The sequence below is a fragment of the Eumetopias jubatus genome, unplaced genomic scaffold (genome assembly GCF_037043125.1).
Source record: "Eumetopias jubatus isolate StellerSeaLion01/CBP00866 unplaced genomic scaffold, mEumJub1_p1.0 scaffold_9, whole genome shotgun sequence".
Taxonomy (NCBI): Eukaryota; Metazoa; Chordata; class Mammalia; order Carnivora; family Otariidae; genus Eumetopias; species Eumetopias jubatus.
This window is the reverse complement of record NW_028274815.1, coordinates 21,438,624-21,463,444: the sequence shown is the minus strand read 5'-3', so window position 1 is coordinate 21,463,444 and position 24,821 is coordinate 21,438,624. Positions and strand designations below refer to the sequence as shown.

General features: G+C 39.5%; 1 protein-coding gene across 1 annotated transcript in view; it reads left to right on the top strand.

The window, feature by feature from the left end:
- Positions 1–24,821, top strand: part of HADHA (hydroxyacyl-CoA dehydrogenase trifunctional multienzyme complex subunit alpha) — a 49,315-nt gene that overhangs the window by 12,179 nt on the left and 12,315 nt on the right. The window contains exons 5-11 of the mRNA XM_028099387.2: positions 1,806–1,944; positions 2,886–3,005; positions 7,498–7,600; positions 17,662–17,784; positions 18,261–18,379; positions 20,253–20,309; positions 21,924–22,033. Coding sequence (XP_027955188.1) covers positions 1,806–1,944; positions 2,886–3,005; positions 7,498–7,600; positions 17,662–17,784; positions 18,261–18,379; positions 20,253–20,309; positions 21,924–22,033 — 771 coding nt within the window. The remainder of the gene's footprint in view (positions 1–1,805; positions 1,945–2,885; positions 3,006–7,497; positions 7,601–17,661; positions 17,785–18,260; positions 18,380–20,252; positions 20,310–21,923; positions 22,034–24,821) is intronic.

The window sequence follows — 24,821 nt, the reverse complement described above, 5'->3', positions numbered from 1 at the left end:
CTAAGACTAACCTTCCCTTGTAGAAGTCACAAGCAATTCTAAGACTATTTGAGTAGAATAAAAAACACTATAAAATTAAACTAACAGTGAGTGCCCCCCCTTTTTTTTAACCCAACAGACCAAAAAATATTTTAAAAGTTTGAAAATGCCATGTTAGCAAGGACTTGGAGAAATAAGAAGGTTAATATGTTACTAGTAGGAATGCCAATTGCTACAGCGACTGGAAAATATTTTGGCAGCCTTTAGTAAAATTGGAAAATGCATGTATCATATAATTCAGGGATACCTCGTCTAGCTATATATACATGTATATATATATACATGTATATATATGCTAAAGAAATCCCACCCTTTGTTTTTAAGGATGCATGTATAAGGATGTTCAGCCCTGTGTAGTTTAAAATAATGAAGAATTTGAAGCAATTAAATGTCAGCCATTAGGGAAATGGAAAAGTAAACTGTGGAACTTTCATGTGATAAAATACTACAAAACAGTTCAAAGGAATTAACTAGATCCACAACATAATGTTAGAGCTCAAAAACATAATGTTAAGTTTAAAAAAAAAAAAGCAAGTTGTAGAACATTCTGTACAGTATGTAGTTTATGTAAACATTTTTAAATCCTAGTGAAATGCCTCTTTCTTATTTATAGATACAAATATGCAGTTGCTCTAGAAGGATACACTACAAATATTTGAGAATGGTTGCTTCAGGGTAAATGAGGTGGCTGGTAGGACTCTATGAGGTTGTCAAAGGGAACTTTAGTGATGCAGCTAATATTTTCTTTTTTTAAATGGTAGGATTTATACGTATATAACTTGTTTACAGTTCTTTAAAGCATTTATAAGGAGGTGAAATGCTATCATAGTGTAAGTTTAATGGGCTAAAATGTTAACGGTTGTTAATTCTGTCAAAATACGAGTATTTGTTATATTATTCTTTTCCTTTAGGCAATGATAGCCAGCATTATAGGCTTAGTAATTTGTACTTAAGGTGTTTGTATAGTTTTAAACCTTGCTCCACATTGTGTACTCTTTTTTGCTTATGAATAGTGATTAGGAATTTATAAATATTTAATGTTTATTTTTTTAGAAAAAACGAAATTATCTGTATCAAGTGCTTTTTCTTCTAGCTCAGTTATTTGAGCCTAGTGAGACACTGATGTACCTGGCAATAGCTTCCTATAACCAGAGGAAAATACTTGCAGCTTCTATGAGGCTAGCTGAGCAACTCCCAGTATGTAAAATGCCAAAAACTAGTTATTTTTGGTCAAAGGTACAAAATCCACAGCTTGAATGTGTTCAAGAACAAAGTAGCAAATGAAACAAACTGAAACTAAAGGACATTAAGTACAACATTATTGAGTGGATCTTTTATACTCATTGGGAGATCTATAAACAACTTGAAAGCTTTTTTTTTTACTGTTATTTTGATTGCTGTTCAATCTGGGAGTTACTTGATAGTGAACATGGTTAATGTGATAGTGAAAATATTTACCCAAAGATGATTTTCTCATGTACAGAGAGCTTTGTAAGCTAATGGGTTTTTATAGAAAATAAAATTACACGTTTTGTTTCATGTTCTCTGGATCCAGAAATCTAACACTCTTTATGGAGAGATGATGTTGTTGATATTAGTTCTGTCTGAGGCAAAACCATTCTTAAACTTCTGAGTATTTGAAGATTCACTATCAAATATTGGTAGATGGTAGGGTAAGGATATAGTGGGTGAGGTATTGAACAAAGTAGGGGATAATTTCATCTTTGTTTTTTATTTTCTCTTCTCTGCTTTCATGTTTACTACAGCATGTTAGCCTCTTGCAAGACCCCTGAAGAGGTAACACAAATATCACAGGAAGGACAGAGAATGTTTGAGAAACTTGAGAAGTCCACAAAGCCTATTGTGGCTGCCATCAGTGGAGCCTGCTTAGGAGGAGGACTTGAGGTATAGACTTCTTCCAAAGTCATTGAGACACTATCCAGCATATTGATGGGAATTACAGGCTGCAAACCCGTAGACTATGGTTTTGCTTGCAAAAAGTTCTTGGAAGAGAATCAGATTTCTTTTTGGTTGTCAAACTTCTGGATAGATTTCAATCCTTATTTCATGGCACAGAGCAAGTAAACCAAAGTGGGATGTTTTCATTTTTATAAATTGAGAAGATTTGAACTCGATCTCCAAGGTCTCCTTCGATTCCAAAAACCTGGTTCAAGTTTACAGGGCAAAGATTCAGAAGTGCGATCCATGCTCTTGAGCTACTTAAGTCTGGATGATATGCATTTAAGTGCTTTGTGAGCAGTAAAGATAGTGAATAATGCAAGATTTGAGAGAAGAGATGCTTATTAGACTGGAGCATGTAGGAAAGGAGAGGGGAAAATAAGATAGCATTTAATGAGCATTTATCACATGCTGAGCTCTATGCTAGACACTTTCACATATATTAATTAAGGGAACCCATGCCTGATGCTAAAAGATTGGCAGAAATTGATTAATCAGAAAATAGTGGGGAAAAAATCATTTCACATATGGCATGGTATGGAGCAGACAAGGGTAAGCAAAGCCTATTAGATCACCGTAAGTAGGCCTGCTTGATTGAAAAGGAGGGTCTCTGTAGGGTACAGGACTTCTTAACTTGGCGTGTAATATACAATGGTGTGTGCATTTTTCTATTTCAAGCTTCCATAGCTTTCAGCAGATTTTTAAGGAGATCCAGAACCCCAAAAAGGTTAATTAGAGGGAAAGTGTGAAATACAGCTGGAAAGGTAAATTGTAGAAAGCATCAAACACATTCCTGCTTTACAAGTAATCTTTAGACCCTCACATATCTTAAGATATTATAAGGTTACATTTCCTAACATTCTGGTTTTCTTTTCATTTGTTTGAAGCTTGCCATTTCCTGCCAATATAGAATAGCAACTAAAGATAGAAAAACAGTATTAGGTACCCCTGAAGTCTTGCTGGGCGTCTTACCAGGAGCAGGAGGCACACAAAGGCTGCCCAGAATGGTGAGTTTAAGCCCCCTGTGACCTTTACAACCTCAGTACCTATAGGCCCCTTTACTTCTTTTTTGTTTTTGTTTTTTTTTCCTTGCAGTCTTTGGTTTATTTAGGTTTGTATCGGGGAAAAAAAGCACAAACAGTTTATTTTTAGAGCAAAGATTAAGAGTTAAGTTGTAGTGATGAAGGGCGCTCCTCTTACAATATTTAAAATGTCTTAAAATTTCAAATGATGGAGAGAGTTGGATAGGAAAGGTAAGTATGCTAAAATTGTCATCCTGTGTAAGAGGAGATAATTGTATTCAAGTTCACAGGGATAACAAATCTCTTCTTCATATATTCTCTAGTTTTGGCTATCATACAATTTTCTAGACTAAGTTGCTATCTTGTGAACACATGAAAATACATAGTATAGGGGCACCTGGGTGGCTCAGTCTTGTTAAGCGTCTGCCTTCTGCTCGGGTCATGATCCCGGGGTCCTGGGATCGAGCCCCGCATCATGCTCCCTGCTCGGTGGGGGAAGCCTGCTTTTCCTTCTCCCACTCCCCCTGCTTGTGTTCCTGCTCTCACTATCTGCTGTCTCTCTCTCTGTCAAATAAATAAATAAAATCTTTTAAAAAAAAAAAGAAAGAAAATACATAGTATAGAATTGGAGATTCAAATAGAACACAGACCTATTTGTTATGCAAGAGAAATGTAACCTTATTTAAATTATGCTCATCTTTACTGAAGACAGAGTTCTTTTAAGACATCTGACTCCAGGGTGCCTGGGTGGCTCAGTTAAAGCGTCTGCCTTCAGCTCAGGTTCATGATCCCGGCGTCCTGGAATCGACCCCGCATCGGGCTCCCTGCTCAGCAGGAAGCCTGCTTCTCCCTCTCCCACTCCCCCTGCTTGTGTTCCCTCTCTCACTGTGTCTCTCTCTGTCAAATAAATAAATAAAATCTTAAAAAGACATCTGATTCCATCTTATCTTAGATCTTTAGTCTACTAAAACTGTCTTGGGTACTTAACATCATAAAAATATGAATTGCTCTTGTAATTATTTTTTCTTTTTTTTTTTAAGAGCATGAGCTGGGGGGAGGAGGCAGGAGGAGAGAGAGAAGCAGACTCCCTGCTGAGCAGGAAGACAAACGCAGGGCTCCATCCCAGGACCCTGAGATCATGGCCTGAGCCGAAGGCAGACGCCTAACCAAATGAGCCACCCAGGCGCCCCATGCTCTTGTAATTCTTTATACAATCACAGGAACATTAAGAGTTGAATCAGTATTTCTTTCCTTTTTTTTTTAAGATTTTATTTATTTGACAGAGAGATAGCGAGAGCAGGAACACAAGCAGGGGGAGTGGGAGAGGGAGAAGCAAGCTTCCCACAGAGCAGGGAGCCCAACGTGGAACTCGATCCCAGGACCCCGGGATAATGACCTGAGCCGAAGGCAGACACTTAACGACTGAGCCACCCAGGCACCCTAAGAGTTGAATCAGTATTTCACATAAGACGTTTTCCAGGGAGCAGGAACTGAAAAGTCAGTGTGGGAAATGATCCTCACATTGTATTAAAAGACACAATGACTTTACTTTTCTACAGAAGAGAAAAAAATGTAAATGCAATGTTGTTTTTTTTTATTATTTAAATTCAATTAATTAATGTATGATGTATTACTAGTTTCAAAGGTAGAGTTCCGTGGTAATCAGTCTTACATAACACCCAGTGCTCATTACATCACATGCCCCTTTAGATCTATTTCCTCTGATACAAAAGGCATAATATGGGTATTCATTGTAGAATTTAGAAACAAGATAAAATATGGGTATATAGGATCAGTAATAAATTTTATTACTGGTGTTTATTTTCTTAATTCCACATTTTTTAATTCATTGATCAAAATTAATTTTTTAAAGATTTTATTTCTTTATGTAAAGAGAGAGCATATGCATGAGCAGGGGGGAGGGGCAGAGGAAGAAGGAGAGAGAGAATCTCAGGCAGACTCCATGCTGAGCAGAGCCCGATTCCTCGACCCTGGGATCATGACCTGAGCTGAAATCAAGAGTTGAATGCTTAACCGACTGAGCCACCCAGGCACCCCAAGTCCTTGATCAAAATTACTGATCAAGGTCCTTTATTAATCCCTGAAGAAGTATAAAGGTAAATAAGGTACATGTTTGCCTTTCTGGAACTTATAGTTTATTTTTTTAACGATTTTATTTTTAAGTAATCTATAACACCCAGCGTTGGGCTTGAACTTATAACCCTAAGATCAAGAGTTGCATGCATTACCAACTGAACCAGTCAGGTGCCCCTTGAACTTAGGGTTTAATTTGTTCCTTCTGTGCACAGTACCATCTTACCAGTTTTTCAAATCCATGGATCATATTTCATGATAAACATAAGAGGCAGATCTTTCTCCTTTTTGGATGATCTCATTGCTGTATTCTGTAGAACCAAAAGAGGCCAATTAGGCCTTTGAATTCATGAGGAGAGGAGAACAGTCAGACCTGGAGGCTGCAGAGCAGTCTTAATACTCCACTAAACCGTGTAGCTTCAGGCACTATTGATTCCTCAGTGAAAACAAGGCTCAGCAGAAATACTCTTTGAAGGGAAGTTGATACAAGCTGGGCACAGAAAAATAGGAAGATTTATAGTGTTAGTTTTCTGATAATAAATAGTGTGCATTCCTTCATAGAAATTGTCAAGAGGATTTATTGAAAGAATAAATAAGCCTATATGGGTGTAGAAAATATTGCTGGGTTTCTTTCATTGTTTTGTATTAGTTGGTATTTAAATGTTGCTAGAAACCATTCTTCTAGCGCCTACATAAGAAGCTCTATCTTAGTTCTGTTTTTTTAATTAATTTATTTATTTGACAGAGAGAGACAGCGAGAGCAGGAACACAAGCAGGGGGGAGTGGGAGAGGGAGAAGCAGGCTTCCCGCCAAACAGGGAGCCAGATGTGGGGCTCCATCCCAGGACCCCGGGATCATGACCTGAGCTGAAGGCAGATGTTTAATGACTGAGCCACCCAGGCTCCCCAAGCTGAGTTCCATTTTTAAGCCTAAAATTCTTTTTAAAAACATTGTTGGGCACCTGGGTGGCTGAGTCAGTTAAGTGTCTGGCTCCTCAGGTCATGGTCTCAGGGTCCTCAGATCGAGGCCCACCGCTCCCCTACTCCCGCCCGCCCGAGGCTCTCCCTCTCTCTCAAATAAAGAAATAAATCTTTTTTAAAAATTAAAAATAAATTGCTCTTTGTGTGCAGGTCTGGTTGCCTCGGGCTGTGGGAATGCTGTGGTGCCCGTGGGGGCTCCTGCGGCTCCCTCCCCTACACCAGGGGAGGCCCCGGCGTCCTGCGCTGTCTTTGCACAGCTTCCTGCGTGTAGGCCCCTGGTCCTTGCAGGCTGGTCCGCAGCGCCTCGAGGGTGTCTTAAGAGCCCGCCGGTGTGTAACGCACGATTATTCTGGAAGCCTAGCTAGGGTGGTGCCCTTTCAGATTAGGCACCGATCTGGTAGCTGAAGGGCTGAAGTTTGGAATTCGCCCTCTGGGAGAGATGCTGTGGAGAGATATCTGTGATGCCTAGGTAATGGCTCCTGCCACTTGAACCTATAGGCTGTGATAAGTGAAGAGCTGCGTCCTTTCTCCCTGGCTACTATGGGTTTTATTAATGCAGAGGATATCTCCTGTCTGGTGTTGGGCAGATCCTAGGAGCTTCCTTCTAGCTTTCCTGCATTAACCTGTGAGCAGCTGTCAACTTACTGAAGGAGAGAAACTGCCCAGAAATTTTGAGATGCTTAAGTATTTTTAGATCAATTAGACTTCTTTAGCATAAATACTTGTTTTTATCAAAAGGATTCCAGTAAAATATTTTAAAGCAAAAAAAAAAATTAAAAATAAATTGGGGCACCTGAGTGGCTCAGTCAGTTAAGTGTCTGCCTTCGGCTTGGGTCATGATCCTGGCGTCCTGGGATCGAGCCCCGCATCGGGCTCCGTGCTCACCAGGAAGCCTGCTTCTCCCTCTCCCTCTGCCTGCCTGTCTGCCTACTTGTGATCTCTCTCTGTCAAATAAATAAAATCTTAAAAAGAAATTTTTTTAAATAAATAAATAAAGACATTGTCAAAACTATCAGGTTTCTCAGTCTCCACTAGCTCCACTAAAGGAATTTTAAGTATTATTTAAATGATAATATATAAATGCACAGCTTTAGGAAACATGAAATTATTTCTGTACCTTATCAATTCCATAAGACAGAAATCTTACATATTGAATTAAAAGAAGAGATACAAACATTTTTGCTTCAACTGGAAGTGTGTAATCCCAAAAGTTACCTAAATGTGTATCAGTGTGTAAAACTTAACTGATTGATAAATAGCATAAAAATCTGGTTTGACTTTCCTCATTTAAATATTTTTCTCAGTTGAATGATTTGTAAACTGTAAACTGTAATTGTTTTGTAAACTGTAATTGTCACTCTGATATTTTTACCCCTGTACTCTGATCCTTGCTTGCTTGTTAGGTGGGTGTACCTGCTGCTTTTGACATGATGCTGACTGGTAGAAACATTCGTGCAGACAGAGCAAAGAAAATGGGACTGGTTGACCAATTGGTGGAACCCCTGGGTAAGCGGTAGCATGCCTCAGAATTAGGCCTTATGAAGTTATTTTTTTAAAAGTTAATATCTTAAATATTGGTTAGAATGAAATTCAGACTCTCAAGAAATGAGTCATTCTGAAGAGTGAAGTTTTCTGAATATAGCTAATACTAAATCATTTCTAACATTAATCACCCCAATTTCTATTTTATTTTGTAAATTGGACGTCAAGAGTACAGAATTGTATCAAGTCCTTATTTTTGGTTCTTAAATTATCTGTGTTGTTATTCATGATAACCCTCCTTCAGTTTTTTTGTGTCTGTTTTAATAATACAATAAACATGTATGAAACAACCTGAGAATGTTAACAATAGTTGACATCTACTGATGTGCTGCTTCCCTCCATACAACTTCTTTGCCTCCCCTCAGCCAAGGAGATCACTATTCCAGATTATGTGTTCATCACCCTCTTGCATTTCTTAAAAATCAGCATTATTGAGGTATTAATTATGTGATAACAAACTTACCAATTTTTTAAATTTTTTTATTGTTCTGTTAATCCCCATACATTACATCATTAGTTTTGGATGTAGTGTTCCATGATTCATTGTTTGTGCATAACACCCAGTGCTCCACGCAGAACGTGCCCTCTTTAATACCCATCCCCAGGCTAACCCATCCCCCCACCCCCCTCCCCTCTAGAACCCTCAGTTTGTTTTTCAGAGTCCATCGTCTCTCATGGTTCGTCTCCCGCTCCGATTTCCCCCCTTCATTCTTCCCCTCCTGCTATCTTCTTCTTCTTTTTTTTTTCTTAACATATATTGCATTATTTGTTTCAGAGGTACAGATAAATTTACCAATTTTTAATGTAGATTTTGAGTTTTGACAAATCTATGTAGCTATGTAAGCACCACCACAATCATAATAGAACATTTTTAGTATATAGCTTTTTGTGTCTTTGATTTAGCGTAATGATTTTGAGATTCATCCATGTTGTTGCATATATTAACAGTTTGTCCCTTCTTAATGCTGAGTGTTATTCCATCGTATAGATACAACATAATTTGTTTATCCATTCACCAAATGGTGGAAATTTGAGTTGTTTCCAGTTTGGGGCTATTCAGAATAAAGCTGCTGTGAACGTTCATCCACAAGTCTTTATGTGGACATATATTTCATTTTTCTTAGACAAATAACCAAAGAGTACATTGGCTGGATCATATGATAGATTTGTGTGTAGCTTTTAAGAAACTGTCAAACTGTTTTCTCAAAGTGGTTATACCATTTTGCATTCCCACCAGCAGTGTATGAGAGTTCTAGTTACCAGCTGCTTTGCATGGTCAAGTCTTTTTAATTTTAGACCTTCTAATAGAAGTGTAGTAATATCTCATTGTGGTTTTAATTTATATTTCCCTAATGACCAGAGATACTGAGTTTCTTTCATGTGTTGATTTGCCTTCTGTATATCTTCTGGTAAAGTGTCTATTCAGATGTTTGGCCCATTGTTTGATTGAGTTTTTCTTAATGAGTTTTCAGAGTTCTTTATATCAGAATACAAGTCTTTTGTGAGATTTGTGATTTGCGGATATTTTCTTCCTGTCTGTGGCTTGTCTTTTCATTATCTAAATGCAGAAATTCTTAATTTTGATGAAGTCCATTGTATCAGGATCTTCTTTTATGGGTCATGTTGTTGTTGTATCTAAGAAATCTTTTCTTAGCAAGACTGCAAAGATTTTTCTCCTGTATTTTCTTCTGGAAGTTTTGTGGTTTAGCTCTTCCATTTTTGTCTGTGATCCATTTCAAGTTAACTTTTGTACGTGGTATGAGGTAGATGGAGTTTTGTTTTGTTTTGTTTTGTTTGGGTTTTTTTGCAAATGAATATCCAATGTCCTAGCACAGTTTGTTGAAAAGCCTCTTCTTTCCCCATTGAACTACCTTGACAGCTTGGTCAAAAATCAGTTGATTCTGTATATTTGAGTCTATATCCGGATTTTCTATCTCCAGTTATCCATATATCTTTACTTAAGCCAATGTCATACTGTCTTGATTATTGTGTTTTAGTAAATCTTGAAATCAGGTAATATGACCCCTTTTATTTTGGTTCTCTTTCAAAATTTATTTTGCCTATACTGGTTTATTTGCATTTACATAGAAATTTTATAATCATCTCATCCATAACTACAAAAATACATGCTAGGATTCTGATTGGAATTACACTGAATCAATGTATCAATTCGGGGAGAATTGACATATTTAACATTGAGTCTTTTCATCATGATAGGGTATAACTCTGTTTATTTAGGTCATCTTTAATTTCTCTCTGCAGTGTTTTATACTTTTCTTTGAATATATCTTGCACACAATTTGTTAAATTTATACCTTTTACTACATGCTTTTGGGACATAATGCCTTTTTAACTTTAATTTCTCATTATTAAATATATATGTATACACACACACAATTGATTTTTGTACATGGACCTTGTATTCTGTGGCTTTGCTAAATTTATTCTAGTAACTTTTTCTACAGATTTCTAAGGAGTTTTTATATAAATAGTAATGTCTATAAATAAGACATTTTGGCTTTTTCCTTTCCCATCTCGTTGGCATTTATTTATTTTTTTTCTTGACTTTCTACAATGGCTAAGATCTTTATTTTTTTTTTTAAGAATTTTTTATTTATTCATTTGAGACAGAGAGAGAGAGAGAGTAGGAGCAGTGGGGAGAGGAAGGGGCTTGCTGAGCAGGGAGCCCGACGTGGGGTTCGATCCCAGGACCTGGAGATCATGACCTGAGCTGAAGGCAGATACTTAACCATCTGAGCCACCCAGGCACCCCTAAGATCTTTAATACAACATTGGATAGAGGTGGTGAAAGCAGATAATTGTTAACTTGTTCCCCATCTTAGGGGAAGAGCATTTACTCTGATGCTATAGGGTGTATGGTGTTAGCTGTAGCTTTTTTATATATGCCCTTATCAGATTGCAAACATTTCTTTTTATCTATAGTTTGCTGAAAATAGATGTTGAATTTTGTCAAATGTTCTTTCTGCATCTAATGAAGTGATTGTATGATTTTTGTCTTTCTTAGTCTATTAGTAGTATCAGTTACATTGAGTTTTGTCTATTGAACCAGACTTGCATTCCAGGAATAAACTCCACTTGGTCATAATATATTATCCTTTGTAAAAATTGACTGGATCAGCTAAAATTTTGTAAAGGAACTTTATGTCTGGTCATGAGAGATAATGGTCTCAGGGATAATTTTCTTGTGATACCTTTGCTTGGTGTTGGTATCAGAATAATGCTGGCTTCATGAAATGAATTGTAAAGGCTTTTCGGGGGTTTTTTTTTGTTGTTTTTTTTTTCTATTTTCTGGAAGATTGTGTATAGAATTGGTATTATTTCCTCTTTAAATACTTGATAGAATTCACCAGTGAAGTCATATATGGACTTTTCTTTGTTGGGAAGGTTTTTATATATGAATTCAATCTCCTTCATAGATACAGGGCTATTCAGGTTCTCCATTTTTTTGAGCAAGCTTATAGTAATTTGTTTCTCAAAGATTTTGTCCGTTTTATTTAACTTGCTAAATTTGTTACAATAAAGTTCATAATACAATTTCATTAGTATTTTTTCACTATCTTTATACTCTGTAAAGGTGTATATCATTTATACTCTTTCATTCCTGATATTGATAATTTGTGTCGTCTTTATTTTTTCCCTGATGAGTCTGGCTAGAAATTTGTCAAGAACCAGCTTTTAGGGGCGCCTGGGTAGCTCAGTCGTTAGGCGTCTGCCTTCGGCTCAGGTCATGGTCCCAGGGTCCTGGGATCGAGCCCCGCATTGGGCTCCCTGCTCAGTGGGAGGCCTGCTTCTCCCTCTCCCACTCCCTCTGCTTATGTTCCCTCTCTCGCTGTGTCTCTCTCTGTCAAGTAAATAAATCTTAAAAAAAAAAAAAAAACCAACTTTTAGTTTCATTGATTTTCCTCTATTGTTTGTTTGTTTGCTGTTTATTGATTTCAGTTATTCCTTATTTCTGCTTGCTTTTGGGTTCAATTTGTTCTTTTTCTAGTTTCTCAAGGTAGAAACTTAGATCATTGATTTTAAGGTTTTTTTTCCTAACATTAGCATTTAAAGCTCTCAATTTCTCTCACCACTGCTTTATGTGCATACTTTAATATTATGTTTTCACTTACATGAAGGTCAGAATATTTTCAGATTTCCCATGATTTTTTCTTTGACCCATGTGTAATTTAGGAGTGTGTTATTTAATTTATAAATACTTGCAAGTGTTTCAAAATCTTTGTTACTGATTTCCAGTTTAATGTTGTGATCAGAGTACGGTTGATCCTTATTTGCAAGCTCCTTATTTGCGAATTCACCTACTCACTAAAATTTGTTATGACCCCAAAAATTATACGTATGATGCTTTTGCAGTCATTAATATTCGTGTACAGAGTCGTGAAAAATTCACATTTCCCAGTGCACATGTTCCAGCTGAGGTCAAACAAGGCAACATTCTGCCTTCTTGTTTCCGCTCTCATAGAGCCAACAAGTACCCTTTTCATGGTCTATTTAGTGCCATATTCTCCTCATTTTTTGTGCTTTTTGGTTGTGATTTCACTGTTTAAAATGGTAAAAGCTAGGAGTGGAAAAGTACTGAGTCAGAGTAGGAGAAGTGTCTTTAAGGTTTCTCTTTCTTCCCCCAATAAGGAGGCCTCATTAGAGGCACCTGAGTTAGACCTTGGTGGGAGGTCCCCAAAAGACAGGAGTGAGGCACCCGGGGTAAGAATGCACATACGTGTAAGAGCATAGTGGCAAGGGGTACCTGGTTACTTACTGCAGCTCCTGTTAACCGTCTGTGACGCCTTGGCTGTGCACCAAGTCTGCTGTGGGAAGGGCAGCTTTTCCTGTGAGGCCTGCTGGGTAAGAGCCTTTCTAATTACCTGTGATTGGGCCTGAAAAATGACCGATAGGTTTTTGGCCAGGGGCTGGGCTCCTCAATTTCTACAAACAGTCATGTGGCCATAGCTGTACCTATTTCTGCCTCCCATTCCATGTTCCTTTTGCCCCCAGGAAGTACCTCAGCTGGTCATGGTTCTTCTCTTAGTGGGGTGACCTTCATTCCTAGAAGGCCTGGGCCACTATCAGTCTTGCATGAATTGAGTTGTTGTAGTTTTCCATTAACTAATTACAGGCCCTAGTAGCACTAAGGGGACCCCCTAAGAGATCTGTTGTAAGACATACTCTTCCTGACTCCCATTGTGTAGTAGCGGCCCAACACCCCTTTAGTCCTGGAAAGGGATTTTGGCGCTTTCAGATGTTTCCTGCATATCCTACAGAACTATCTACAGACCAGGCCTGAGTTTTCTCTTCCCCAATCATCTGGTCATAAGGAACTCCCCATGAGGCAATAGGGGCAAACTGGGACAGAGAAGGAGGAGTAAGGAAAGTTTGGTCACTTTCTCATATAACTTGTGCCTTTAAGGTCTCCTCAAGCCCTTTCTCACATATACCAATTCCACTTGGTCGTGGAGTGGACTGCTGTTACAATGAACTTTATGGTTTAGTGGGCCAAACAACGTCCCCTTCCTGACGGGCAGCTCAGGTCACATGGTAATCTGATGGCCCATGGTTAATTAAACGTTGAGGCCCTACCAAGGCCCACTAGCAAGCCAAAAGCCGTTTCTCAGTAGGAGAGTAATTATTCACAGAGAATGGTAGGGCTTTGTTCCAAATTTCTAAGTGTCTGTACCATGATTTGCCTATCGGGTCCTCTCAAGGACTCCAGACAACATCTCGGTCTACCACTGACACTTCATGCACCATCAGATCTGAACATAAGATCCAAATAGCTTTTCTTCCTGGACCCCACTCAAAACTAGCAGCCTTAGAGTTACTCAGTAAAGGGGCTAGAGTAGCACACCCAAATGAAATGTTGCCTCCAAAATCCAAAGAGGCCCACCAAGTGTTGGGCCTATTTTTCTGTGGCAGGAGGCGCCAGATGCAACAACTTACCCTTCATCTTGGAATGGATGTCAACATGTGCCACACCACTGGACCCTTAGAAATCTCACTAAAATGCATATGTCTAGAGTAGTTGGTACTTCCTGTTTACCAGATTCATTCAGGGTAATATCATCAATGTAACAAACCAGCATGGTATCTTTTGGAAGGGAAAGACCATCAAGGTCCCTGTGGACTAAATTATGACATGGCTGGAGAGTTGATACTCCTCTGAGGTTACATTGACAGCTGAAAGCAAACTGCTTCAGGTAGTCCTTACTAAGAGCTGTTGAGGAAAAAAGCATTTTCTAGATCAGTATGTGCATAACAGGAGAAAGAAGATACGTTAATTTGTTCAAGCAATGAAACCATATCTGGAACACCAACAGAAATTGCACTTACTACCTGATTAAGTTCAAGTCCACTGCTGTTCTACAAAGATCCATCTATTTTATGCACAAACCAAAATAGGCAAGTTGAATGAGTGGAAATCACCGTCTTTCAAATCCCTGATGGTGGCACTGATCTCTGCAATTCCTCCAGGAATGCGGCATTACTTTCGGTTTACTGTTCTTCTGAGTAGAGGCAGTTCTAATGGCTTACATTTGGCCTTTCCCATTTTAATAGCCCTCACTTCACAGGTCAAGGAGCTAATAAGGGGATATTGCTATTTGCTGAGTATGTGTATTCCAATTATGCATTCTGGAAATAACCACAGGATGGGTTCAGGGAACTCGTAGGCCCTCTAACCCTTCCAGATTGGCTGAGCAGGTCCAATCCAACATGATACATACATGTTAACATTGAAATTTCCTTAAATTCTCATTAACTTCCTCTACTGCATACCAACACAGTTCTGGCATTTCAACTTTATTTAACGCTGCTTGTTTTCTGTTTGTCCTCGCTGGTCTTTGTTCCTTTTTTCTTCCTCTTTTCCTTTGGATTAGTCATTTCTTACCCTCACTATTGGGCTTTTACTTTGCTTTACCCTGGGGCGCCTGGGTGGCTCAGTCGTTAAGCGTCTGCCTTTGGCTCAGGTGCTGAGCCCAGGCTCCTGGGATCGAGTCCCGCATAAGGCTCCATGCTCGGCGGGGAGCCTGCTTCTCCCTCTCTGCGTGCCACTCCCCCTGCTTGTGCTCACTCTCTGTCAAATAAATAAAAAAATAATAAATAAAAATATTTTACTTTGCTTTACCCTTTTAGAGGTTGCTGTAAGGTTTATAGTGTACATCTTTAACATATGATCTATCTGGAAATGATGTATCATTTTACATATAGGGTAAGAACCTTAAAAGAGTATACAGTTCACCCTTGCACAACATAGGTTTGTGCAGGTTCACTTATATGCAGATTTTTATACAGTGCTGTAAATGTATTTTCCTTATTTCTTTTAAAGATTTTATGTATTTATTTGAGAGAGAGAGTACAAGCAGGACAAGGGGCAGAGGCAGAAGGCATAACAGGCCCTCTGCTGAGCAGGGAGCCCAGCCAGTGGGGGGCTTAATCTCAGGACCCTGGGATCATGACCTGAACCAAAGGCAGACACTTAACTGACTGAGCCACCCAGGTGCTCCTCCTTATTTGCTTAATAACATTTTTTTCCTTAGCTTATTTTATTGTAAGAATACAGTATATAATACATATACAAAATATGTGCTAATCAACTATGTTATTGGTCAATAGTAGGCTATTAGTAGTTAAGTTTTGGGGTAATCAAAAATTATACACAAATTTTCTACTGCAAATGGCATCAACATCTCTAACCCCTGCGTTAAGAGTCAACTGTACTTTTATTTTTCCCCATTCATTGTGCTATTGCTGTTAAACATTTTATTTCTAAATATAGTCTACATTCCTCAGCATATTGCTATTTTTGTTTTAAACAGCTATCTTTAAAGAGATTAAAAATGAGAAAGTCTTTTATGTTTACCTACATATTTGTCATTTTGGGTGCTCTTTCTTTGTATAGCTCCAAGTTCCCATCTGGTTTGATTTTCCTCCAACCTGAAGAACTTTATTGACATATTCTGTAGCATAGGTCTGCTGGCAATTAATCTTCCCACCTTTTGATTTGTTTGACAAAGTCTTTATTTTCCATTTTATTTTTCAGAGATATTCTTGATGGCTATAGAATTCCAGGTTTCTAGTATTTTCCTTGTGGTACTTTATAGATGTCCACCTTATGTTGTGGCTTGCATAATTTCTGATAGAAAGTCTGTTCTTATTTTATCTTTGTTCTTCTGTGTGTAATGTGTCTTCCCCTCACCCCCTACCTCCCCAGCTGCTCTCAGATCTTCCCTTTATTACTGGTCTTAGTCATTTCTTTATGACATGCCTTGGTTTGTTGTGGGTGCTGTTGTTTTTTAATGTTCATTGGGCATGGGATTCATTGAGTTTCTTGGATAGTGGACTTGTAGTTTTTATAAAAATTGGCAACTTTTTGGCCATTTCTTCCAATATTTTCCCATCTCCCTGACCCCTTTTCTGGGGCTCCAACTTCACATATGTTAGATTACTTGATATTTTCCCAAAATGGAGTAATTTTTCTTTTTCAGTTGGTATATTTTCTATTGCCACATATTTAAGTTTCCTGATCTTCTCTTCTTTGGTGTATAATCTACTATTAATCCAATCCTGTGTATTTTTCGTTTCAGGTGTTGATTTTTTTTCATATCTAGAAGTAACATTTGATTCACTTTTATGTATTCAATTTCTCTTATGTTTCTGTTTTCCTCTGCCTTGAATGTATGGCATGAATTTACAATAGCCTTTTTAACCTTGTGTCTGCTAATTCTGTCTTCATTTCTGCATCTGTTTCTATCAGTCAATTTGCCTCTTGTCTTTAGGCCATTTTTTTCTTGCTTCTTTTCATGCCTTTATGAAAAGAAGCCTTGGGTAGTTTCATCTCAAGCGTGTGAAAAACAGTTTCAAGGGGGTTTCAGGGGGTCCTCTGTAGATCTCTGGAGCTCTCCATTTGTGGAGTGACTACCCTCCAGCATTCTACTTCACAAGTTCCAGTGGCATTGGCCTCCCTACAGGCACATTGTGACTTTTGTGGGCCCTATGCACTTTCACCATTCAGAAATTGGGAGCTCAGTTCTTTCTCATCCCCTTTCACATACTTCCACAATACGGCACATGTCTTAAGGGAGAGAGTGGTTACCTATTTGTTTTAGCCTCCTCCCGCTATCGGGATTTTGTTTCCTACATACCACAGGACTGCACAAGATTGCCTCTTTAACCCCAGCCACCACCTCCTCCAGGCTTTTGATTGAGAGCCTCATAAATGTCTGCTTTCACAACCCTGTAAAAATAGCTTTTGGATTTTTGGAACCTCGCTCTTTAGTTTCTTGTCTCAAGGAAGTTCAGTATAGAGCAGATGCCTTAAGTAGAAAATGAGTTGCATATTTTTGGCATGTTCCTTTCTCTATAGAAGTACTTTATGTGCTAAACATCATGACACTGTGAGAGATTGCCCTCTAGCTTTTCGACCCAGCCCTTCCAACCCCTTGTACCACCTTAGAATTCCATGAATGTTCCATGGGAAAGACTAGCTTTGCATTTGGTTTCTTCTAGCTTCTTATCTATTGTATGTGACCTCCAAAACTGGTCATTTCACTTGCCCCCAGGAACATCCTTCTGCTTGGGCCAAGTATTCTAATCTTCAGCCCATGCCCAAAAGCAGTACTTACCCTCAGAAAAGAAAGTATCCAGCAATCAGTTCACCTGAGACAGGCTCTTCCCTCCCTGGCATCTTAGTTCATATGGTCCTCATTGTTTCTACCACTCTCTCATAGCTTTACAAATGTGTGATTTTACAAATTATTCATTTTTGTCCACAGTTTTGCCACAAGAATACAGGCTTCATGAGACATTCTGCATCCTACTCAGAAACAGAAGCCAGACTAATAGGACTTAAGACCTTGTTTTCTCTCTAGAGCACATTGTTGCACCTTTGCTCAGTGTCACTTCTCTTCTTTGAGTCCATAGTTCTTGACTTGCTAGCTGCCAGTCTCTAGTCCAACCTGGAAAGCTGTGCGGAAAGTGATTTACACTCCAGTCTGTTGTGTTCATTTTTACAGGACCAGGATTAAAACCTCCAGAGGAGCGGACGATTGAATACTTAGAAGAAGTTGCAGTCACTTTTGCCAAAGGACTATCTGATAAGAAAATCTCTATAAAGAGAGACAAGGGATTAGTAGAAAGTGAGTGTCGTTATTAAAGAACAAAAGCAAAGGTTCTCTCCAGAGCGTTTAATTTTATTTGCTGTAAAATAAGAAATGGGAAAGAGGTAAGTGCATTATTTGCTGTAAGCATAGAATCGTCCTTAAGGAGTACAACAACTCTGTTCTAGGATCAAGTCCTAAACCTTACACTGGTTGGTTATAGCCATTTTTTTTTTACTTCTTATTTTGGAAAATTTGAAGCCTTAATACAAAAGTAGAATAGTATAATAGTGTGGTAGACACCTATGCGCCCAACACCCAGCTTTAGCATTTATCAACTAATTAAACCATGTGTATAGACGTGCTTAGGTTGCACTTTGGATTTTGTGTGTCATAGTAAAGAAAAGTTCTTTCAGACAGCTACAATTACTGCATTTTCATGGAGTTTGCAGAACAAACTAACACGGGAGGCTAGGCTTCTTCCAGTAAGTACCTAAAAGCGTTTTCTTTTACAGAATTGATATCATATGCCATGAGTGTTCCATTTGTCAGGCAACAGATTTACAAAAAGGTGGAAGAAAAAGTACGAAAACAGACCAAAGGCCTTTACCCTGCACCTCTGAAAATAATTGATGTGAGTCTTCACCCCCTATTCCCACATTTCTCATGTTTCCTCCCTTTGTATAGAGCAGTATTCTTTATCACCTTTCTGAATCATATCTGCTGGTACTAAAGTTCTTAGTTCTGCTGTTACAGTACTCACTAAAAATAAAGCAGGCTATGGGGGCTTATAAAATGATATTTGGGGAATAATGAGTGCCGGGCATAATGAGTTTCAAACTACCAGTTACAAACTTGGAAAAAAACTATGTTCTATCAGTATAACAAGGCCAGTAAAATGTTGGGCATTAATTAAGAGGTAGTTGAAACAAAATTGATGGCCTTAGTTGAAACCATTGTCAGTACCTAAAATGTCTCATTGACCTCCCCATTGCCAGAATTATAAAAAAGGTGTAATGATCTGGAGAAGTTCTGAAAAAGATCAAGGAGGATAAATAAAATGATCACAGGGTTAAGAACTTCTGTCTAAAGGTAGACTTTAAAACTTAGGAACTCTTCAGTCTGGAAAGTCTCAGATCAAGAGAGCATATAATCTAAGACTTCGAATATGGAAAATAAATCAGCCAACAAATATATTTTGAGGAAAAGACACCAAAATGCATAAAACAGGACATTTGATTCCCTTCCCTCACCTGTCTCCCAGTGTGGGCTGGGGAGATGAGACATGGATCTGTAGTGAGACAGGTAACTAGTGTTAGACTCCAGCGTGGGACCACTGCCAGATAATTGGGACAGAGGAAGATTGCTAAATGCGCAGGGGAGGGAGCAGTCACTGTAAGCCAGAGAAATTAGGAAGAGCCTCATAGTTTGACCTGAGCCCTGGAAAGTGGGTAGAGAATAGATGAAGAGAAAGTAAATGCCCAGGTCAGATGGGCATTTTGAGCAAAGCTGCAGAAGCTGGAGAGCATGAGGGTCTTCAAGGAACATTTAATGAGACCAGATTTTGTAGGCTAGTGAAACGTGTACAAAAAGGCAGAATGAGCCTAGAGTTTAGAAGACTGACAATAATGAATTTGGAAATTTGACTTTTGTTCTGTATAGATCATAGAGAATGGTTTAGAGGAGAGACAAAGTAGATACTTGAAGTCGGAAGCTATTTTGGTAATTCAGACCTGACGTTTGAGTAAGACCCCGAGATAGGATAGTAAAAAGGTGAAGGTAGTAGGAGACTCGCCAAAGGGAAGAGATTGTGAGCTAAGTTTTAGAGAAGTGCTGAGTTTAGATGTTTCAGGAAATTCAAGCAACAGGAGTTTAGACAAACGACAAGAATGTAGATCTGTTTGTGTGTGTTTTAATCAGTTTTGTCATTCCCATAAATGATGGTGACTGAGTACAGGGTCACTTCATCTTTTATACTTGCCATTGTACTTAGGCTAGGACTTCCCTCAAATGATAAGTTGAATTTGTAGAGTTCATGAGTAACGTGACAGAGTAGATGATGGGCCTGAGGGAGAAAGGGGCTGAGAGTGGAGCTCTAGGGATGTGCCTGCATTAGGAGAACAGGAGAGAAGCTGGAAGAGCCATTTCAGCAGGAGGGAGGGTAATTAAGAGGGACGGGGAAAACCTCTTCTTGGACTTGGGCAGCACCAACGTCCACTCTCTTTGACGGGATAGTGGTCTAGAGGTATAAGGAGTAAGAGTTTGAGCCGTGGGACCCCTCTCTTCTTTTCCCACTCCCTTTCATTTCCTTTCTTTAGCAATGGCCTTGGAGATGGAGAATGAAGTCAGTCTTAAGCAGCTACTCGGTCTTCTCATCTTTCTTATTCCACTTCTAGACTTTTGACTTTACTGTTTGAAGACTGATGGACTAGCAGTTTTATTCAGTGTTAGTCCACCTCTCACCAGTCCCTGGCAACAGTGAACAAGTGCTTTATGTGTTTTTTTAGGTGGTAAAGACTGGAATTGAGCAAGGGAATGATGCTGGTTATCTCTCTGAATCTAAGGTAAAGTTCTTTCCTTTCCATGTATTATTATTGGATTCAAGAAAATCAAGATCTAAAACTCTGTGTAAAGCTAAAACAAGAAAAAGTACCCAAAGCCTACCCAAAATGTTTTCCTTCTAGTGATTATCATTTCTTAGGGTTAATCTCAGTGAGTGGATGTTAAGAACACCTTAGTGGTCCCAACTATTTGAACGTGCTCTCAGTAATGAGGGTTTAACTAGGGAGAGCAGGGCCAGAGTTCTAATCCTTTCAAAATGAATCACTGGGATGTTTATGTTCTGGAGTTGGGCTAGTTTTGTTGTGATAAAATGAATATATTGATAGAAAAATAGGTTTCTTGGTCGTTAGGGCCTAGCAATAAGACTTTGAAGGCCAGCCTTTCTTTGGTGAATTAGAGAATGGAAGGAAATGTGGTATAGCCACTAAAAGGACACAGGGGCGTATGAACCAGCCTCACCTCTTCCCACTTTTCCAACCAGTTGGTGCTATTGCGGATTTAAGCAGTTTGGGTTGTTTTTAAATTTTAAGCAATCATTGAAGAATGACTGCTTGTCGATAATAAGACAAAAGGTATCTCAAGAGCTCAGGACAAGTTCCAGAAAAAAACATTTCTTGTACTGGGTTGCTTATTGCTGTGCACTCTGCTTTAGTCTTTAACCTCCTGTCCAGCTACACGTGTACATATGTAATTGAAGCACAGGTTTCACAAATCAGTTATTGTCCTCACTGTGTATGTTGTACTTGGTATTTCCTATCTGTTTTACTTATCACAACCCACTGAACTCAGGATGCCTGATGGATCCCTACCCACGGTTGGAAAATCACTGGGTTACTGAATAGAATCCACTTATCAAGATTAGTAGAACATTGTTTCATGTTCGATTAGGACATGAAAGCAACTTTATTAGGAGGATTCTTCCTTTGAAGTGCTATTTGTAACCATGTAACCATACCAGTAAATTCTAGCAGTAGTGATGATGATGATGATGATGATGATAGCTGACGTTGAGACCCTAGTCATTTTACTAGCTTTCTCATCTAATTCCAACAAAACTGTAAAATAAGCATGGTTTGTCCCATTTTAAGGATGAAGAAAGCTTGACAACTGGGAAATGGCAGAGCCAGGATTCAAACCCCGTTCTGTCAAACCCAGACTCTAAATCTCAGGTTCTTAACTAACCTGAGACTTGCTCTCTGTAAGCATTAGGGTACTTTTCAAAGCGGCAGGTATGGTGCAGGGAGCCTGCTTTAGCGAAAGAGAACCAGAGTTGGGAGTCCTACCCCCGGGGTGCGAGTTCCATTTCTGCCACTTGAGGTGTTGTGGTGACTTAATTTCTCTGGGCCTCCTCTTCCCAGTCTTCAAAGTGAGAGGGTTGATTGAGAGGACTGTGGCCCTGGCACTCTGGTTCCATGGAAAAGGTGAGTCGCTGCCACCACTGGTGGGGAGAATCTGAGAGCTCAGATGTATCCAGACCCTTTGAAAGCGGTAGCAGGAAAGTACTGCGGGCAAGGAACGCCCGGGGCTCCGCGTCTCTGCAGGGAAACCCGACTGAAGGAACCTCCATCCCTGAGACTCTGAAATGCTACCCTTTCTTCTTCTCCTTTACTTTTCAGAAATTTGGAGAGCTTGCAATGACCAAAGAATCAAAGGCCTTGATGGGACTTTATCATGGGCAGGTCCTGTGTAAGAAGAATAAATTTGGAGCTCCGCAGAAGGAAGTGAAGTAAGTTAAACTCCACCTAGGGAGCCCTTGTAGGTTTCACTACAGAGCTGAATTCATACCTTCTGTCTTGCCTACTCCTGTTCTGTCCTGAGCACATTAGATCCCTTTCTCTACTAAGAACATTTTGGCTTTCAAAGTTCTGCCTGTGCTGAGTTTTCTCCAGACCTCTGTAATGGCTCCTACAGAGACTTTCTTGTCTTGCTATTGATGTCCCCTAGAAATCTGGCTTATGTCCCCTATTCCCAAACCAAACACACATACTAGGCACTGTTTAATGATCTTGTGTCTCCCTATGACTTAAGATACCATCTCTGGGAACTCACACTTCTTCCTCCTTAAAAAAATAAAGTCTTACTCTGACTGTTGAAGACTTGTCCTTCTGGCTTACAGCCTGAACACATGAGATTCTACTTGCCTGTCTGTTCTTTTCAACAAGCCTTTCAATGCTATGCTGCCCAAAAGCTCTTCAGCATTTTAAATTTCATAATGCCCCTAAATTCACCTTCTAGCTCAGTGGTTCTCAGCCTGGGCCTTGTCTCCCCTCCCCCGGCCCCAGGGATCATTTGATAATGTCTGGAAACATGTTTGGTTGTCACAGGTTCTTCTGGCATCTAGTGAGCAGAGGTTAGGGGTGCTGCTAAACATCCTACAGTACGTGGGACAGGCCTGAGAATTACAATCAAATCCAAAATGTCAGTAATGCCAAGGTTGAGACACACTGCTCTATCTGAATTACTGTGAGGGCTTTCAGAGCAGCTAAGGTTACTACCTTCTCCATCCCCTTCACCTTTAATGAGATTACAATCCAAAATAGAAGTAAAACAGGTCAGAAATTTGGGTGAGACAGATACGATGCTAGCCCAAAGGGCTGATTTCCAAATAGACTATGAACTACAACTGTCACCGCTTCTCCAGCACACATGGTGATAAGGGGCGATCAGTACCCATCTGTGGTGCTTGCTCCACCCAGTGTGGAGAGTATCTTGCATTCGGTGCATTCACTTCCACGCTGCAGTAGAATAAGATGGCCACCTAAGTCGGCATCTCTGCATACGTTCTACAAAAATCAGTCATGAGCAAGGACAACAAAGCCACCCATTCCCCATGCATGGCATAAATAGAAGGCAGATACGCCGCTAACTTCTAATTATGTAAGAGGCAAACTTTATAATAACAGGAAGGAAAAGGAAGCAGAGAAAAATATTGAGTCCTGCAAAATTACAAAACTAAAATAACAAATTAAAATAACAAAATTAAAACACACACCAACTTCTACCTCCTCCCCACCCTACTCCTTTACCCCCATCCCTCCACCTACCAAAAAAATGCCATCAATTAAAGAGACTACACTTTGCAGCTGAAGAGAATCCTCTTAAATTACAAAACCTAATGAGCCACTCCAGACTCCTACTCCTGTCTGCATATACCTCTTCGTGTCGTATGCAACTAGCATATAATGCCATTTGGGGAGGGTGTTGTTATACCAAATACATAAAAAAGACAGGCAACATCCACATGAGTCTCATATAAGAAGAAATAAGAAAATTATAATCAAAATACTTAAGTTTAAGAAAATTCTCCCCTGGGACGCCTGAGGGGCTTAGTCGTTAAGGTCGTGATTCCAGGGTCCTGGGATCGAGCCCCGCATCGGGCTCCTTGCTCCGCGGGAAGTCTGCTTCTGCCTCTCCTGCTCCCCCTGCTTGTGTTCCCGCTCTCGCAGCCTCTCTCTCTTTCTTTCTCAAATAAATAAAATCTTTAAAAAAAAAAAGAAAGAAAATTCTCCCCTCCCCAAAACAGCCACAATACAGAAGAAAACTGTAACATAACACTTCTAAACTTGAATGAAATATCCTTAAATAAGCATTTGCAGATAAGAAAGAATCACCTTGAATCAGAAATTCAGAAACTCAGAACTAAATGGACAGGAAAACGGTAATGTAAGGGTTGGCCTCACTTGGGAAGTAAATGGAGGAAAAAGGAGATGAGGAATTAATTATAGGGTACCCAAGGCAGGACAGGTTGAACAGAAGATTTACTAAAGAACCTTGAAGAATTGGGGCGCCTGGCTGGCTCAGTAGGAAGAGCGTGCGACTCTTGATCTCGGGGTCGTGAGCTTGAGCCCCATGTTGGGGGCACAGATTGCTGAAAGAAAGAAAGAAAAAGAACCTTGAAGAAAGGGTACCCTTTTTCCTGCTTTCCCCACTGTCAGTGATGCCTCTGCTCTCTCCACTTCTGTCTCGGCTCTTTCCCCTCGGATCATCATTTGAATTCCTTATCTGGTTTCACTTTTTTTTCTTTTTTTTAAGATTTTATTTATTTGAGAGAGAATGGGAGTGAGAAAACAAACGGTGGGGAGCGGCAGAGGGGGAGAGAGAGGCAGACCCCCCGCGGAGCAGGGAGCCCGATGCAGGGCTCGGTCCCAGGACCTAGAGATCATGATCGGAGGTGAAGGCAGCTGCTTAACCGACTGAGCCACCCAGGTGCCCCAATAAATAAATCTTTAAAAAAACCCACTAACCATATAAATGCATGTGTTACTACAAAGCTACATTTGAAAGATACCTCTAGGACGTGAAATTAGGTTTCCTTTTCAGGTCATAAACATGATTTTTGAACATTATAATCAGAATTGTTAGGAATGAAACTTTATCCTAGTATTAAGTCTAATTTAGGTCTACATAGTGCTGTAAACTTAGGCTTCTTTTATGAAGGAAGATACTCTGGAAAAATTTTTTTAGTTATTTACTATGGGAGTATGGCATATTGCTCCAGAACTATGGAAAACTAA